Consider the following 19,559-nt stretch of genomic DNA (forward strand, 5'->3'; position numbering starts at 1 on the left):
AACAGCAATAATGATGCTTCCATTGGCAGAATTTCTCCTTAAGGTAGAAGGAAAAAAAAATATTCAAAGCTGGTTTCGGTGCGAGTCTGGAAAAGCTGCATGAATTTCATCTGAATTATGGAAGAGTTTGGCTTCTATCCTAGAAAGAAATGGTGCTTTTCCAAAGCTGTGTAATGTCTTTAGATACTGTTATGGTGGATACCTTTCTGTTTTATTATAATAATAATTATATTTGTTAATATTTATGTCACATTTATCTTTCCCTTGGAGGACTGTTTAAAGCAATACTTAATGAGTTGGGATTTCTTCATTCATCTGCTGTAAGCCTTATTCCAAGTACTCTGAAGTGTGTTTTCTGCCTCAGGTTATTATGCAGTTTGAGATACCTCGTGGGCAGGTTGGGTATGAATTATGCTGTGCTGCCTGAGTGTAGGTGCTTTTAAATATAGCATCCTTGGTGTATAGCCTACCTGATATCAATGCTTTACAAAAACAGATGTTCTGATGAAGTGCAATTAGTCTTTTCCAAGGCAACACCTGCAGTGCCCTCAAACTGATGATTGACCTCTGATATTTCAAATAGTATTCAGTCCCTGCTACATTTGTGGTGGTGGTTATGCTGAAAATATTTTTAAGGATAAAGTTTTTGACTCTTGGCTGTCAAGATATTCTCATGCATCTAGAAGAGTGAAATATATCCATACTTCAAATAAGATGGGTTTGCAAATAGTCTGCTGGCGGCAGCTTTAGGTGTTCTTCTCAGATCCTCGAACCTAAGCTGTTTTCATGTACCATGTCATGCACTTTTGGCGGTCCTTAAAAGATGTGTTTGGGGAGGAGGTGTTACTTGTACTCTTTGGAGACTGAACTTGGAAGGATTGCTTGAAATCCAATTTTCTGATTTAATAATAGCACTCAGCTATCTTTGTGCAAAATCTGATTTCACTCCAGAAGCGTTGCCAAGGATTGCTGATTAAATAGAGAGGAGAGTAGGCTCAAGAAAGAAGACAGGAGAATTCAGTAATCTTTTGTAAGCACCAGGACTGAACATGATCTTAGAAAACCAGATTATTTGCTTCTTTATCACAGAGGATTTTGCCTGATGCAGAGGCCGTTTTACATCAGGTACTGATTTTGGCTGAGATGGAGTTAATTTTCTTCATAGCAGCTTGTATGGTGATGTGGTTTACATTTGTGACTAGAACAGTGTTGATAATATGGGAATATTTTAGCTATTGCTGAATAGCCTTGCACAGTGTTAAGGCCATCTCTGTTTCTCTCTCCCCCTGCAGTGAATAGGCTGGGAGTGGGCAAGAGATTGAGAGGGGACACAGCCAGGACAGCTGAGCCCAGCTGACCAAAGGGATATCCCAGACCATACGACATGCTCAGCAGTAAAAATGGGGGTACCCTTTTCTAAGGTGGTGATTACTGGGAGGGCTGTCTGAGCATCAGTCTGCTGGTGGGAGCTGGAGAGTGATTGCCTTTGAATCATTTTTTTTCTCCCTTTTTTTCCCCTTTACTTATTAAATGGTCTTTACCACAACCCATGAGTTTTTTCTCACTTTTGCTCTTTTGGTTCTCTCCCCATCCCACTGGAGGGGGCAGTGAGCAAGCAGCTGGCAGATGCTGAATTGCTCACAAAGGTCAACCCTTCACACTTCACAAATTTACCTTATGGTTATCTGTGGACCATAATGTTTATTTTCTGATATATGGGAATTTAGTTGTACTAGTTGCACAGTACACAACCTAGCTACCTTATCTTTTTTGGTATCGTTTTGGGGGATCATTTAATATTATTAAACAAATCTTTGTGAAACCATTTTCTATTTTTATTCTAATGTATCCTTTTCCCTCCGTAACTCCTCTAGTTTCTTTGCTGTTGCCATGTTTGTCCCAGTTTCAAGTGTAGCAGCTGAACTGAGACCAAAGACCAAGTGACTGTCTGCATTTGAGAATTGCATCAGCTTCACTAATGATTCTCCCTTGAGGGGAGAAGGTCTTCAGTTTAGAAATCTGCTTTTGAATAAGCTGGCTTGACTTGACTCATCATTGGTGGAGGGAAGTAAGCAGTCGTCTCTTTCCGGAGTAGACGTTGGAAGCGCCACTTGGTTGGTCCTCGTCAGGTTTCCTTTAGCTCAGGGTTGTATCTTCTTATTCTGCTTGGAAAGATTTATTAATTTATCCCTATGTTTGGGTAAAAATACCAATGCATTATTCAAGCCTCTTCCCCAACAGCAAAAGCATGACACTTCTTCACTTACATAATTAGTACAATCTGTTGTTAATCTTACTGTTAATCTTGTTGTTTTTAACTATGGATTACAAAGTAAACTACACTTTCAGAATAAGCCTGATTTCTACAGATTTCAGTGAAGAAATCTTACAAAAGATGAAAAGTAATAATCAAATTGCAATAGCATCATATTGGCCAAGTACAGTAATCAACACATTTTTTTCTTTAAGCAAGTGTAACATTGGGAAGAGCATAAGTAGGATGGAGACCTCTGTAATGGAGATAAACCCCAGAGTATTAAAATATATTTTATTAAGTCCTCTGGGTTTTTAATAACCATTACTGGCATGTTTGCTAGCTTTGCTGTCTTCATGGTATGCACAATATTTTTGGATGAGAGTCCTGCTTAGGAGCTATGCAGTACTGTCAGTTTTGATAAACTGGGAAGGTTACCTGAGCTTCTGTCTTCATACATGAATTCTTATTTGTAAGTGAGATGTGGAAATAGCATCATATATAGCTAAGAAATAGATTTCCATCTCCATCAGTTGGCAGTGTTTGAGTCATTACTTTGTCATTTTCAGTTGGGTTGAAAACTAATCAAGCAGAAAGAAAAACTTTCGCTCCAGGAGGGCAGAGTGTTGTTTCCAAATCTCTATTAAAAAGTAATTAAACATTATTAATATTAAATTAAACATTAATATTAAACAGTATTAATAGATTATAATTTTTTTCTCAGCGAAGGCAGTAATTGTCATCTTATTTCCATCATTATGTTAATAAGAAAATAAATATGAAGAATTATCAGGCCAATTCTAATGTGTCAGTGTGTCAGAGTGCGTCAAATCCTTCTTGGTTGCCCATGGCTCTTATTCAGCAGGTTAATAAAGCACATTCCTAACTTAAAGTGTGCAAGCAGTATCCTGACACCAGTTCATAAAGTGTGATGCATACTGGGGTACAAATAGTACCACTGCCTGTAATAGTGGCATAGATAGTTTGTATGTATACAAATTACAGGATGTGATTCAGTGTTATTCGATTTTTAATTACTTCTACAGAAATATGTTCAGACTGATTCTATCATCCACCCATAGGCAGGACTGACAGTGATGTTACTATGATTAAAAAAAAAAAAAAAAAAGCTGAAACTAATCATATAAAAGGAGCCTCTTGGAAACTCTTGTAAACTCTTCTGTGCTACCAGTGCCTGGTAAGGAGATGCTTTACTGTACTGAGAGCAGCCCTTTACCACCAACAATAAAAACATATGTTGCATTTTGTCTTTAAATGAGAAATTAAGGTGAAAGTTTTCATACAAATTGCTTAAATCTGCAACCTCAAAGCAAAAGAGAAAATATACTAAAGCCTTAATTTTGTTTGTGTTTTCCTTTCTCTCCAGTTTTCACTAGTAGCTGGGAGGTGACTACTGAAAGAATTATATGCTGTCACTGTGCTAAAAGTACCCACAGCCAGCTACTTGGTTTTCTTTTGAAACTTTTAAAATCGCAGTCTAGAAGTGTGGCATGGCTTAACAATATGTAGAGGCTGGATCCCCAAGAGCTGTAATAAAGACACAGAAATGCCTGGCATTAAACCAAACTGAATTTAAAATAAATATTCTTTCATGAAGAGTGCAGAGTAATAGCAGCCACAGCGATTGTATAAGTTGTGGTACTCTCACTAGTGTGGCATCATTTGAGAGACTACTGAGTTGTGATACCACCACTTGTTTCTGTAGAACAAGCAGTAATCTACTGGATAGATTGCAAGAATGTGCTGCATGCTTTAGACCCGACGCAAACCCCAAATACAGTCTAACCCACCCACAGGGGTCTCACCACAGCTTACAGGTACTATTCTGTTACACACGCATCTGTCTTCTGGTGAGGACTTTTAAAATACACACATGCAGTACAATCTGTGCTGTCTCTTCCTGAGAAGAATCTGATATATATTTGTAGTTTCTATATAAAAATATTAATGCTGCTTAGTCCCCTTTTAAAACAGGGGGAAACAAATAGACTAACGGTGGCAATTATATCTAAATTCGTGACATTCACAGTTCAAAATGATGAGAAGCTGTCATACTTCAAAAAAAAAACAAGATTGTTTTGCAATTCAAATCTAAAGACCTATTTCTGAGTGCTGTGCTGGAGGGGGATGGATCATGAACTGGAGTCTCAGTAAGTTGTTCTGATTTTTGGAATTCACTAATTAATTATATACAGCATCCTTTTTATTCTCAGTGTGCAGCTACATCAGACTAGTTATTTGGTGCCTAAGGAAAAGCCCCCCTGGGGTGCTTTCATATCTGACAGATAACTATATATAATTACTTGTTTTATCATGTATACACTATCATATGAATTAATTATAAGATATTAAATAGTAAGAAGATGCAGTTTGCCAAGTAAAACATTACATGATAGCAGACAATATTTGTTTTCAAAAATTTCCTGTCTGATATATATATTTTTTAAACTGTATAATGTATGTGAAGTCCAGTGATGTTTTCATGAGACTGAGATGAAGATTTCATTTTCTTCCAAGTGTCTCACTTGCACAGGTAGCTGTTGAACAGTATCTCCTACTGCATGTTTAACAAGGACAGTTTTATCTCAACTGTCTGTCTTCCTATCCAAAAACTGGGGCAAGTTGAAATAGAAACAACTCTTTGTACTGTTAAAAATGATATTTCTAAGATGCTGTAATGTTGTATTGTGTCCTTTCAAAGCTATATAGAGCTTCTGTCAGGGAATATAGACCTTGAGTGACTTTGCTTTTATTTTAAGAGTATTTTCAGTCCCTAATAGCCCCCTCTCAGGCTGCAGGAGATGGACAAAGAAATCATGAACTTATAGCAAAGACAGAGGTTGAAAAATAATGTGAAGGGAAAAGCACCAAGATGTGTACAATGTGTGTATGTGTTATCTGTGCAGTTTAGTTATGGGCGAGGAAAGAATACACCTTGTGTGAAGATCCAGTAATTTGAATTTATTTTTAGCCTAACTGATGCTTTAGCAGTCTAGTCAAGATACAACAATCTCTTATTAATTCAGTTACAACAGTGCTAACACTTCTAATCCAACTCACTCAGTTTCTTCTAAGGTCCATTAATAATTCAATAACCGTAGATACAAGTAGCTGCCCATTTCCTCTTACCCTCTCTATGCACTGCTACAGTGAGTTGATAGTAGCCCAAGTTCTTTGCCAGGAGCAGCATGGTGGGGATGGTGGAAGGTTATTTTATTTTTTCTCGTTGGTCTTTGTGTATGCTTGAGGTTATTTTTGTATGTTTTAACTCAATACATGGGGTATGTTCTTGTAGTTGGTTCACAAGGTTAGTTATATTGTGATTCCTTAGCTTTTAGTGCTTTTCTCTTTCAAGGGAGGAGAGACACATAGCTGCAGAGAGGTAGGCAAAAATAAAAACAATAAAAAAATCCAACAACAACCCCCCCCCAGTTTCAGAGGCAGATTGTGTATGCATGACCACTTGGTAATTTTGCTGCTGGAGCCAGGCCTCTTACTGGCTGTTGGAAACATCAAAGGTACAGGGCTATATATATAAGGAGAAGAAAAAGTCACAGATTATCTGCAGAGGGTATGAGTAATGACAACTGTGGTGGTGCAGTCAGCTGGAATAAATAATGTGGGAGATTGTGAGAAAGTGCACAATTTTGATTGAAGTTGAGTTATCCTTTGTGGAATATGTCAGTTGGAAAAACTGCTACACTGGATTTGATAGAGCAAAGCAAAACAAAAGCGCAGTGATTGGTTTGTGGCTGTTTGGAGTAACAGTAGTAGTTAAACCATAGACTTGCCTGGTGATGGAGAACCTAGAAATAGTAACGGGAGGAGGCGGAGGAGCAAGGGCTGTGCCAGAGTTAGACAGCAGGTGAGAAGGGGTATATGCAGGAAGAGACACATAGGTGGACAATGTTGTGGAAGCCACGAGTTACTGAAACCAGGCTGTAGCTCAAGGGAGCCTGAAGAGAATAGGAGCTGGGAAATACAGTTGGGGAAGTGGGAGACACCCTACTAAGAACATTTTTATTGGAGCAGTGGACTGGGAAGTTTTAATGTACTGAACACTCGAGCAGTTGTGAAGAAGAGTTTGAGGGTGAGATAGTGAGTTTAGTGGTGAAAGGAAAAAAACCCATATTTCCACAGATGGGTAAGCTGGTGAGAGCTTGCTTCAGAGTTATGGAAGTTATGATCTATTCTTTGTCTTTTAAGGAGGAGGAGCTGGTGAGGGGATGGTTTGAAGACAGGAGGAGATGTGAGGTGAGCAATATCTGGAGACAGGACCAAACTTACTCAGGTAGAAAGTGGGTGAGGGAGGAAAACCGCAGAGAAGTGTTAGAGGTAGAAGGTGAGAAAGGTAGGGCTGCTGTTGGTGGAGGGAAGACAAAGAGAAACAAAAAGGACAGAATTTGTTTTCCTTTGTGACTCTGTCTAGGATGTAGGAAAGGTTGTGTTGGTTTTAAATCCATGTTTACTTTTTTCAATGGTATTGGTTGCTGTTCATTCTCCTCTTTCATAGTCCCTTAACTGTTCAGTAGTATCTGTTGATCTTGTGATGCCCTTTTTCTGGGTCAGGGACCACACCAGGAAGTCTCAACCTTTCCCAGCTTATCCATTTCTCTATGAGTCAGCCAGTAATGATAAAAATAAGGGCCTGAAGACTCTTTATGATGACCATCATTACTGGCATCCATCCTTGGGATTCTCAGCAGAGAGGCCCAAGATTCGCAGGAATGGTGGGTAAATGATGCCTTTGCTCTTGGCAGTGGAGCCCTCAGGTCAGGATGGGGGTTTGCTGATGAGGTTGTGTGGGACAGGTGGAAAACCTGGAAATGTGGATGTTAACACAGAACAGTAGTTTTTTTGTTTGTTTTGTTTTAAAATTGTAGGTCTAATCTACTTTGCTCCTGTGTTTGGGATAATTTTTGATACACTTACAAAACAAATTTTTATAAATAAATCTCTTTATGCTCCCGTTTGCTCTCTTCCTAGGTAGTTAATATTTGTTGCAAAAGTCCTGCAAGAGCATCTCCCTGCCCCACCATATGCCTCTGTAAGTGTGACTTACGCTGGTGCTAGGTGCCATTGAGTTTTAAAAGAAATGGTTGGAGGCAGGACACTATTGATAAAGGATCCTCAGTTCTGGAAATAGGCTTCTGTCTTTACAGCCCAGATTTACTGACTTAGTACCAGACTCATTTGTTCTGGCAGGCTTTTGTCATGGATAAAGGCAATGATGGATAGTGAGGCCTAAGGAGAAGCTTTGTTTGATAGTGTGAGGCTTTGGTCAACAATGATTTATAGATTGCAGGTCAAATTCTCTTATTAATGGGATTGTAAAACATAACTGGGAATTTCACTCTAGGGAAGCAAACTCATTTAGGGTGCAGGAGGAAGGGATACAGGGAAGCTTTTCCTGGGTTATATATTTTGCATAAATTTTGTTTGAGTGCTTGGGGGGATGAGGAAAGGCTTTTTTTTTTTCAGTTTTGATGTTTTTGCAAGTATAAATAAATCATTGAAGTGCATATTCCAAACACTTTTGCATTAAAAAAATTTCCCAGAGATGCCTCTTTTATCTGTTCCACTGGGAACAGAGCAGGTTGATGATCTCCATGACTACGTTGTTGTCAGTACATCACAGCCAGTGGCTCAGTATCACATCACAGACTCCAAGCACACAAGTCTTTATTGTTGAATGTGTACAGCCATTGGAGAGGTGCATTCATCCTATTGAACTGACTTCAGCATCTTACTGGCTAAACAGTAAGACATTAATGTGCATTAACATGCTAACTAGGCTTTTGGCAGGGGAAAATTAAGATGAATGTTGTAGGCTTTCTTAGATATTGAAATGCATCAGGTTTTCTGTTGTACTTAGTGCATTTGTATCTAAAGGTGAATAAAAGGCTATAGCAGTGTTTCAACCAGTAAGCAGGATGGAAAGGCTTTTACTTTGGTAGCTTTGAAAGAGAACAGATGGGCTCTTCCCTGCCCCAGTTCAGTCTTCCTTGATCTGTAATACCTTAACCTAATGTACAGGAAGCTTGCATTTGGAGTGCCACAGGGGGAATGGAATCACATGGGTTTAGTGTGGTCAGTCTCTGCGTGACTAGTTGTCATTTGACTGCCACTTTACCCTTTTTATATTAATTATCTTTCATGTCCAGTGGCATTGTTTTACCGTTGCAAACTGTAAAAGCAGCTTCTTATCAATAGTTTTGACACTTGATTAGGGTCTTTAGGTGCCAATGTAATATAATAATATGATAGTAGCAATAATAATCACTTTATTTGCTGTGCATTCTGTACAGGTTTTCTAGAGAACTGGGTGGGAAAGAGTTTTGTTTTCCAGTGAGCGTTTAAAAAATGTGGACAATATCTTCAGAAATGAGCTTGAAAAAAAAGTGTTAGATTTGTTCAAATGAAACATTTCAAAGTTAACTTGATCAGCTGTGTGTTTGTTGTGTTTGGTTTGTGGGGGGTTTTTTTGGTAACAATTGTACAAACAAGGTTTTGAAATAAAGGCAATTATAAATGTTTTGCAAAAGCTCGATGTGTGGTATGTTGGCAAAATGAAAGCTTTTATTTAGAACATTTTTAAATTAGGAGGTTTGAATCAAAGTAGCATTAGCTTTAAGTTTTTCACTGCAAAAAGAAAACCATTAGAGTTTTTGGGTCTCCTGTGGCTATTTACCTGCCAAAGCAATCATTAATATAGTTTTTGAGATAGTTCTGTTTAATGATTTTGAGGCTTTGAATCTTTAGAATTTACTGAGGGTGCCAAAGCCAGCTCCTAGGCCGTCTGTTGATGCCAGGAACCTAAGGCCTCTGATTTCTTGAAGACTGATGTTGTTACTTAAATACAAATCAACACGATTAATTTAATATAGAGTTGTGAACTGAAATTATCAAAGACACAAGTTGCATTATTTGTGGTGGTAGCATTTGTATGTTTTAACTGCTGGCTGCTTTTGTGATCTGTGCGTTTATGCTTCTGCAGAACATCTGCATGTCGGGAGACCTGTCCCACGTTCCACTTCCCATGCAAACCCAGCTGCCTCTGTGATAGCCTTATGATAGATTCACTTGTTTTTTGCTTTCTTAGATTACTTTCACAAAATGTATTTTGAGCTTTAGTATGCTCACTGTGCTCACTGTAAATGCAATACACTTATTTCAATTTATTAAATTTGTTAAATACACCTTTGTGTATGTACATGAAAATTAGAAAGTCAGGTTTTTCAAACCAACACCCTAATAGAGCAATGATTCTTCCATGCCTGCAGAGCTTACAGTGAAAGGAAGGGAAGAAAACCAGCTGAAGTATATTGGCTGTCGAAACTCTTAAGAACTGAATTTGTACAAAGCAGGCTGAGCTCATCACCCTGAGCATTTGTAGTGAAGACCTTTGTAGTTTGCAGCCAACTGTCCACAGCTCTCCAGCAGAACAGTTGCACTGGGCAGAGAAACTGGGGACAGTAGAAGTTTTTTTCAAAACTTAATGAAATTAGGAAATTAGTATGGAATTGCTAATAGTGTGTTGCATTGTTTTGTACTGGAAGTAAAATCTTCTGGGAATGTAAACGGGAACAAAAAGCAGGCGAGGAATGCAGCTGGTAAGTAGCTATTGATCTAAAGGCACTGGGAAGAGGGGAAGAACTGGAAGATAAGCATACGACCTAAACAGGAGTAAAGTACAGGAGTTAAAACTATTGACTTTTAGCATTGCAGCATTAAGAAGTCAACCCTGATTTGAGTTTTTATATCCAGTCTGTTGTTTTGAACTATCATCACTCTGGAACACAACACTGTTTTCCATCCAGAGATTTTGTTTGCAACTCTGAAAGCTGTAAACATCATTGAAAACAAGGAGGAAATCAAAACTGATGAGCAGGAAAAACCCAAGTCAACAATCCACCCTTCTGATTTTTAACATACTTTTGTAGCAAGGTTCAGTGGCACATTGCATGACAATATAACCAGATGTACAGAGCATCTCAGTAATGCTTTCTTTATCATTAGTATTACAGGAACAGCATGCTACTAAGCACTTCCAAATTAATATAGCTTTTCTTTTTTGTGGCATAATAATAGTGTGCAGAATTTTTTTATTTTTTATTTGTGGTTCTTTCTCTTCTTGCCATTGAAATATAACTTGGTACAAGAAATGTATCTTAATTCTGCAGCCCAAGGGAGTATCAAAACCAATCAGATCTAGAAGTCCATACGTACAGTGATTTATGTCTGGAGTTTATACTGCAGCAGGTATTTCACCCCGACCAAGAGCAATTTTTTCTGTCAGAACAAGTCTTTATATAAATGAGATTATTTCTGGTTCCTTTCAGATACAGTGTGTATGTATGTATCTATGTACATATGTATGTAGATATGTATAGTTATATGTGTTCTTATATATTAAAATTACCGATTGGCTACTTTATAGTTCTAAGATAAACTTACAGTAAGTTCTGGTGTCTTTTCAGGTCTTACCATGTTCCTTACAGTTTCTTCCCAAACAACAATACCTCTTAGATCAAAGGCATATAGTATGCATATAGTAGTGTTTGTATACTGATGGCTGCAATGACTACAGGTACAGTGATGGATGGCATTGCAGTGCTGAGGCAGTTGGTCTGCTCTTTGGGACCCCAGTTATATTTTTTGTTCTTTTTTAAATCACAGGAATAACATCATAGGCACTTCAAAAGGAAAGATGTAAGCCAATGTAATCTTCTTTGTAACTCCGCTAACAGCTATTCACAGAAAGCTCATGCTGCTTCTCTTGTTTGAACACTTCAAGCAGTTTTTTTTAAAGGAGAAAGCCAACAAAACGTACCAAAATGCATTGCTGTTCAAGTAACTTTTTAGTCTAACCCACTACTGGTGGAAGTGAGCAGCAGTGTATTGAGAGATTGCAAAGAACACCACTGACATTGACTCATGTTTCTCTGCCTTATTCACAGATATTGATGAGTGTGCTGAAGGACGGCACTACTGTCGTGAGAATACCATGTGTGTAAATACACCAGGATCCTTCATGTGCATCTGCAAAACAGGATATATACGCATTGATGATTATTCCTGTACAGGTAAGAGCTGTGTATTTGCAAAAGAAAATAACAGAATGGTGGTATTTAGGAGCACTGGTGTGATTCTTCTGAAGTTAGTATTTGTTAGAGTCATAGAATGTCTACATGAAACATTAAACAGAATGAAACTCAAAATAATTACAAGGTTACAGTGCAGAAAAGCTAATGCATGTTACAGAATGTGTGTATGCTGTATCATTTGCCTGAAATTATAAGGCAATCTGGAGTTCACTTGAATTAAAATGACTTTTCTGCAGACTTTTGATGGAGTTAAATTTTCTGCATATTAGAAGTGACTGTTTCCTCATTTTGATTTCGCCTGCACTGGGGAGGTTCCCCAGCTGAATCCTGAGTTCAGAGGGCAGGAGCTCTCTCTGCCTTGAGCCACTGGACAACATGGTTGGTCTAATCTCTGCATCTTCCCTTTTTGCTCTACTGCCAGTGGATGCTCTAGAGGAGGTGCTGGATTCATGCTGATTTTCTGTCTTCTTGTCTTATAGTCTTCTTTTATTGCAGGATATTTTAGCGTTATGGAATGAACACTGAACATTTAGAACAGCCTTCCATATCAGAGCCAGGTTGACTGTAAGTGTTCCAGGGAGGAATGTGTTTTTTCCTACTAGACAGATAAAGCAAGTATTATTCAAAGCTGTGGCACATTTTCTCAGTGAAGAAAAATGTGTGTGAACAAAATAATACCACTATTTCATGTGCACAGGGGAAAGCATTACCTCTTTCTATAAGAGGATATGTTTGTTCAGTAAAACTTCCTTGGAGTCCACATTATCTAACAGTAAAGCTGGCTATAAATGGATGAGCGTATTTGGAATGTGGAGACACCACTGTGAAGTAAATTTCGAAATCAGTTTAATTCTGTCCATTATGTCTTGGTGTTTTTGAGCATCAATGATACGTCTTGGTACAGAAACAGCTTCTTCGTAAACTGGCATAATTTGCTTGCCCAAACATGCACAGCACACAGGGACATGGATCTGAAATGACGTATGTGTGATTTTTTTGTGCGTACTGTCTTACCTGCACTTGATATTCCTCTCACAGACACTGGCAAGCAGTATTTTACTGCAGTGAGCCCAGTTCTTGAAGGACCAGGTTATAGCCTGCTTGCAGCAGGTCCTTCTGAAGCAATCAGTGTGTTTCTGATCACTCTCTCACGTCTCCCCACACTCTCAGTTGAGTAAAGCAATTGTTTCACTACCTACCGAGTGTGAATGTCGGGATTATTTTAGGACTGACTTTATCTAAATCACTGTGATACTTTTTCCACTTTGTTTCCCTTAACTTGCTCTTCTGATTGAACTCTGCAGACAGTAAACCATTGCAAACAACTTCACAGGGGCATTCAGTGCCTATAAAATATAATAAAGTTATTTCTCGGTACTCCGCACATTGCATTCCTCATATTTGCTGAAACGTACTGTTTTGAAGTTCAGTGTAGTTAAAGAGCTGTGAACAGTCAAACTGGTGTAAAAACTGCTGGAAATCCATTATGGATCTCACATTCTAAACTGCATTTGGCTCCACATTTGTAAATTATAGTTTTCTGTGAAATCAACAAAATGGGTGACAAACTGAATGATTTCTTTTCCACCTGTCCCTTGATCAAGCTGGGAAAGGTTAACGCAAAAAGAAGCAAAGCAGATGAAATAGTTTTGTAAGATTTCTAATCTAAAGTCTTGCTAGGCCAGATGAACTGTAAGTCATGCAGTGACTCTGTATGTCTGAGCAATGCCACTTACTGTCATTTGTGACCTGGAGTTTTTCTGGAATTAAATTGTAGTGAATTTTGGATACTGGCAAACTAAAAGAGAGGCAACAACGAGGCTTCAGTGCCTGTTGGGTGGCGGAATTTCCATGAATGGCAACCTAACGTCATTAAGTGTATGTGTCACAGCATAACTGCAGGTTTTTTTCTGGTTCCATGACCAGTGTGAGCACCTCCACTGGAGGCACTGGTCACTTACTGAAGTATGTAGACTTAGGAGACTCTTGCATGACATTTCCACCACCAAACAACTAGTGAGTGAAAGGTTAATTGTGTTTTAAAAATTGAAGGAAACATGGGATACATTTAAAGTCATGTGCTTTGATCAGTAAATGGCATGTTGTGCTTGTTTTAGTCTATATGAGTGGCACTGAGACCATTTACATTATAGGACTGTACTAAAGCAGGTGGCAAGTGTATATATCTGTACATGAGACTGCTGTAGGTTTTCCACCCCTCGGCATATTATTTGTTCTTTGCAGGTTTTGCCATGTATTAAGGCTCCTGATTTCAGAGACTTTCATGTGCACCCATTTGCCCAGATACAAATCTAAGAGGTAAAGTGCACACAAGTGGGGAGGGTATATTGCTGTAGCTTTAACATGGAGCCTATGGAAGTTTTAATCTACTAGATTGCTTAGCATTGTCTCTCCCGAAGAAAGTTGCTCTGTTCTGAGAACCAGCATAAGCTCTGTGTAGTAGAAACACTAACCATGTTTGCAGGACTTTGTTGAAAGATGTCTATGTTAATAAATCGGTGCAAAATAACAGTGGGAATGAGTTTATGATGCTAGTGACAGCACTTTGCTGTCCTGCAGGCAGACCAACAGGTTTAGTCTAGGCTGTTATGCTTAGGTATAGCTGACTCCTCATAAGTGTGATTTTCCCTTACAACATACCGTTGTATTTTAAAGCAAGTAGTTTACAATAAAAACTCACTATACTCACTTTTATCATATTTTTTTTGGTTTGTTTGGTTTTCATTTAAGTGGACCCTTAATGACATTCAGCTAAACAAATAACATTTAGGACTTGAGACAGAAAAGTATTTTCCAAATCCATTTTGTTTAGAGACTCAAGGCAGTAAAGTGTGGGATCTCAGCCCATCTCAGCCAACCTTGCTTTTGCTCTATTTAAATCCATCAATCTAATCTGCCTTTTGTGATGGTAGAAAACAGAAAGTAGAAATCTTTGCACTTTGAGAATCAAGAAACCAACTTGTCCATGCCCAGCATATGTCACTGTGCATCATGAGCTCATGGCCCATTCATTACAGCTGGGAATTATTTTGGTTAAGCTCAATTTTCTTGTCATGATGGTGCTAGTTCTTGAAGTTAAGGGCATAAACCAAGCCTTTTTATCTGGCAGAAAAGCAGGACAGTAAGGAGAAAAGCAATCATGATATACCAAAGAGAGAGCACTGCAAATTAAAGAGATATCTTTGAAAGGTTTTCTGAAGAGTGCCCTGTTTAACTTGGCATATCTATGAAAGTAAGGCTGTGCACTATCCTTAACAGAATTTTCTGGGTTTTCCATTTTTCTTTTGTGTTCCAATAATCAGATTTATTGTAGAAGCTGCACAGAATAGTTGATGGATTCCATAGTCCATACAAAAACCTGGTGTTCACATCTGGAAAAAATGAGAAGTAGGAAAGATGTCTGTAAAAGAAATGGTATTTTAAGACCAGTTCAAACATTAATATGCAAAATATGTTTACATTCATACCATTGTTTAGTCTGTTTTATGTAACTCAGGCAAAAAGTGGATACTGTAGGACAGAACTTCTGCATTGCTCTTTTGTATTTTCCTCAAGATAGCTGGAATATCAGCTTTGATTGCATCAGTTCTCAGCTGCTGCAGAAGGATATTATAAAGATGCCTCTTGCCAACTACTTGTGAGAGCCATCCTGCAGAAGCCTCACACAGACACCTCTTGTGCACAAAGGCAATCCCGAGTATTTTAGGGCACCTTGGTATGGCAAGCATACCACAAAAACTAGCAAGCTTCAGGACTTACGTTGGTGTGGTTTTATAGTATACAATTCTGCTCAAATCTCTTAGTACTCATGTGCAGAGAGTCTGATGCACTTTGTTTCTGCCAGTGTTTGCGACTAAATTTAATCATTCAACCCTCTTTTGCCTTCTGCAGAATTTAAAGTTCTTGGCAGATTGCCTCATTGGCAATTCTGTGTTTAACTTGCCAGCTGAAATATCAATGAAACTGAAGAAGAGGCAGATTTTTCATCTAGTTCAGGAATAATAAGAATAGGGTAAAAAAGTGACAACTGACCCCGTGTGTTACTAAATGTTAAAATTTTAAAATATATTTCAGGTCAGACTGTTCCTTGTAATGGTGTGTATTCAAATCTAGTCATGGAACTGTAGCTGTGCATAAAATAGTCAACTTATTGTAAGCTGGACCAGAAGCTCTGGTAGCATGTCCTTGGGAACGTTACTAATCAGGAAGAAAATATTCTGTGGATTGGTGTGAATATGCCATTGTTTGCACAGGATAGCTGAAGCACGGGAAGGAAAAATCATACCTGAACCTTGGTTAGACGGGTTATGGTGTGAGTGATGTCCACATAGCCTGCCAGCAGACTAATGTAAAATGGCTTATTGTTCTATTCTATGCACACATATATAATTTAGAAGTCATTGATCAAAATAGAAAAGAGACATAAAATCAGTGACATTGAAGGGTTTTTCCTCCTGTATGAGACATTTGAAAAGAAATCTGTGCTATCTATCTCTGTCAGAGTCCTGGGCACAAAAGACTGATTTAGACAGCATATAGCTGCTTCCAAAACAGCTCCAGTCTCTTCCTTCCTGGCATGTTTATTGCAAGTTTTACAATAGATCTGAATTACATTTTGATTTTCACAACAAAAGATGTAATGAAGACATCAATTTCAGTTTTTGTTATTTGTATTCATCTTGGAAGCAAGATTTGCAGGGTTAGATTGAGTTAGTCACAACCATATTTACACAGAAATCTGTTGTTAGTGACTGATTTCATGTTCAGAAATCAATCATAGCTATGAGAAGGGGAGATGAGTCCTAAGCTGCACCCATATGCCAAACGGGTGAACAAACTGCAAATTAAAGGCATAAAAAATATGCCCAGGGCTACCGTGCTTTTCCTACACTGGTATCATCTCATTCCCTTTCCGCTTTGTTTCACAGAATCTGAAATGCAATGGTGTTGTGTGGGGGGAAGGGAGGCGGAAAATGGCACGAGTCTCTGCTGGGGTAGTTCAGTATGTGTAGCAGTACACTGCAGCGTCACTGTTAGATATGATTAAATCTGAATACCTTTATTATTTTTCTGGAATAGTAACACTCACATCTTTACCTGGATTACAGAAAGGTGCAGGCTGTTTTCTTGGCTGGAAAAAAGGAAGTTTTCCTTCTAGAAGCAAGGATGTGGCCGATGTCACCTCGTCTTTCAGGCTGCTGTGTAATCTGCAGCTGGTAGGAGTGCTCTGAAGAGCACAATACATATCCTTTCCTGTGTTCTTTTTCTTTTTCTTTTTTTTTTAAATGGAAAAGGGATAAGTTAGGAAATGAGATGATTATTCTCCCGTTGTCACACATGGCTCTAACAAGGAGAAGTTCTAACTAGCCACAGTGGACGTTTAATCCCATTTAGTCTGAACAGATGTCTTTAGTTCCCTTCCTTGGGACTGCTTACCTATCTAAGTAACCCATCAAAAATGGAAGAGAAGAAAGAAGACCCTGTGAGATTTAGTGCATCTTCCCTAGACTGTATTAAGAGGAAGATGAATGCTGTGGCCTGGAGAAGCCATGGCATTTCTGAGCTCCAGATGATTTTTAAGGCTGTGTTTCCATGCAGTCTCATGAGCAACCTTCTCTTATAATTTTTTTTGCTTTCCAGCCAGCTTAAAAGGGGGGGAGTGACCCTGGTAGAAGTGCTGGTGGTTTGCTTGGCCTCTCCCATGGGTGGGAGTCCCTGTGGTGATGTGGGGAAGGTAACGCAGCTGATGTTACCCTCCCAGTGAATTCCTCCCTGGATGTTTTGTGTTACATGCTTAGTGGTGCTGGAGAGGGAGGCGCTGAGGCTTCTCCATGAGTACTCTAGGACAGTATCTTCAGCTGACTCTCCCTGTACGTGTGTGTGGGTAAGATGGTAAATGACTGAATGAAAGGTAGACATACGACGTATGAACTGTGTCAGTGTATAAACCAGGTTGAATTAATGTTTGTACATGCTGTTATCTATGGGGTTTAGTAAATTGTCTATTACATGTTTTGTTTTTTCTTTTTCTTTTTTTGAGACAGAGAAGTGTGTGAGCTACAACTTCATACCCTGACACCAGTGAGGTTTTAAAATTGTGCTGTACTTTGGCAGGAAATATATATGAATTCTTAACCGAATAATTATTAAAAGCTCATCAGGCATGTAGCAAATTGTGGCCTACTTCTACCAGGCATGGTCCAGCCACGTGAACAGCTGTGTCCATCCCCACAGCAACACTGAGCTGTGTGGGACTGCTGCCGTGCGCAGCGGTGGGTGCTCATGTACAGGTTTTACATGCGTGCAGACCTTGTAACGTTTTTTCATAACCATTTTGCTGAATCCATTCCAGATGATTTTGTCTTTCAGTTTCATTTTCACTTAAGCCAAGTCATGCTGATTTTTTGCTGCTGCTTGCTTTTAGAAAGAAATAGCTTAGAAGCCAAAGGAGATGGCAAAATTGGTGGAGATTCTAAGTCTGTGAGGCTGTTATTGTACATTACAGTCTGGTACCATCACGTTTCTGCTCCTGGGTTTGTTGTTTGTTTTCTGACTTCCAAAGAAAATTGTGAAAGATTTTAATATTACATACCGTGACTGTGGTCGGAACATTTGCAGGGTTGGTTCTTTGGAGTCTGAATAGATAGAAGGGATGAAGTACTTCTGTAGAAGTAAAAGACTGAGTAGAATATATGGATGGTTTTGGTCTTTGGGCTTTTTGACTTGGCCATATGGAAGGCTTACTCAAAGCAGTGAAAGATGTGTCAAACTCGCTGGACTTTAACTAGGTGTCTCCAGCTGGACGTTGCTAAGTCTTCTTCCTCCTCTGCCCCAGCCTATTTAAGTCTTTATGAGTCTCGGTGATTTTTTCTGACAACATTTTTCCAAAACGGTGTCAGTACATTCAGCAGCATTTAATTTTTTTTCTGCAATATCCTCTCACAGTAAACTGAAGTCTAATAATTTTTTCCACATAAAATACCAAGAAGCCTGGCAGTGGCAAGTTGAGTGACACCTGAAATGTTAATTCTTTAGAATACTGACAGCTTTGTGTATTTTTCAAGTGAAATTAAATCAAATCACAAATCTGTTTCAAATTGGAAGGAATTCCAAGATCAACATTAAAATAATTAAGGGTCTGAGGAGATTGACTTGACATATGGGAAAGATTTAAAGGAGAAAACTACACATTTAGCAGCATAGTGATGGTGAATGTGCAAAAAGTAGGAATTATTATAACAATTTTACTAAACAATAATTATGTGTGGGGTTTCAGTAGTAAATAGGAAAATGTAGGGGAAAGGCCTGCACCACTGCAGATAAGTAGCCAGTACTTTTTGACATTAATTTCTCAGATCTGACCCATGTTCTTAGCTCTTTAATGATACTGTGGGATGACTGAAGCAAATTTACCTTGAAATAATGTGTAAAGAACAGATTGTCTCATTTAGCCTGTTCAGCACATGTGCATCTGATACTCTCTCACCTATCCTTGTGCTTTTTTTCCCCCATGCAGCCATTAATGCTTCCTCATTTCAGTTTCCGACAGGCCACATCATTGTGATTTATTTTGCATTTGCTTTGCCTACAGCAATCAAACTTTTGTCCTTCCTAAGCCCTCCTGTTTGGTTCCATTCTTGTAGATAGCTGTGGCCTATAAACAGCCTAGACATCTACTTGGATTTCAACTAATGCCACTGGTGATGTCCCTAGTTAGAAAGATACCTGTTGCTTTGGTATTTTGCTAAGCACTGATGGATAGTGGGGTTTTTGAGTGTGTGTTTGTGTGTGTGTATGAAGAAGGATTTTAAAGAAACATCCCTAGAATACTTCTATCTCCATGCTGGTGCTGGGTCAGATGTCAGACTAATGATGTTCTCCAGAGAGTGGGAGACTCTTTTCTTTTAGAACTGCCAAACTGTCTCCACTGCTTTTGAACATGAAGTGTTAAAAGTATAGTTATATTCTTCTGTAGACATTGAAGTTACCTTTAGAGGCTTCTTTCTCTTCTCTCCCCATCTTTGGAAGTGTCAATATTAGTTGTGTACATCTGATAAAAAAATCTGCTTTCTATGTGCCAGTGCCCAGTTTTTGCTATCCTATCAGCCAGGAAATAAACTCTCATCTGGGTTTTTTTTTTTTTTTTGGTATAGTGT

The 19,559-nt window shown here is 38.7% G+C and overlaps 1 protein-coding gene across 1 annotated transcript in view; it reads left to right on the forward strand.

The window, feature by feature from the left end:
- The window catches only part of NELL2 (neural EGFL like 2), a 150,276-nt gene that overhangs the window by 69,664 nt on the left and 61,053 nt on the right, over nt 1-19,559 (forward strand). The window contains exon 13 of the mRNA XM_056341603.1: nt 11,236-11,361. Within this exon, the coding sequence (XP_056197578.1) occupies nt 11,236-11,361 (126 nt within the window). The remainder of the gene's footprint in view (nt 1-11,235; nt 11,362-19,559) is intronic.

This window comes from Falco biarmicus, chromosome 5 (genome assembly GCF_023638135.1).
Source record: "Falco biarmicus isolate bFalBia1 chromosome 5, bFalBia1.pri, whole genome shotgun sequence".
NCBI classification, from domain to species: Eukaryota; Metazoa; Chordata; class Aves; order Falconiformes; family Falconidae; genus Falco; species Falco biarmicus.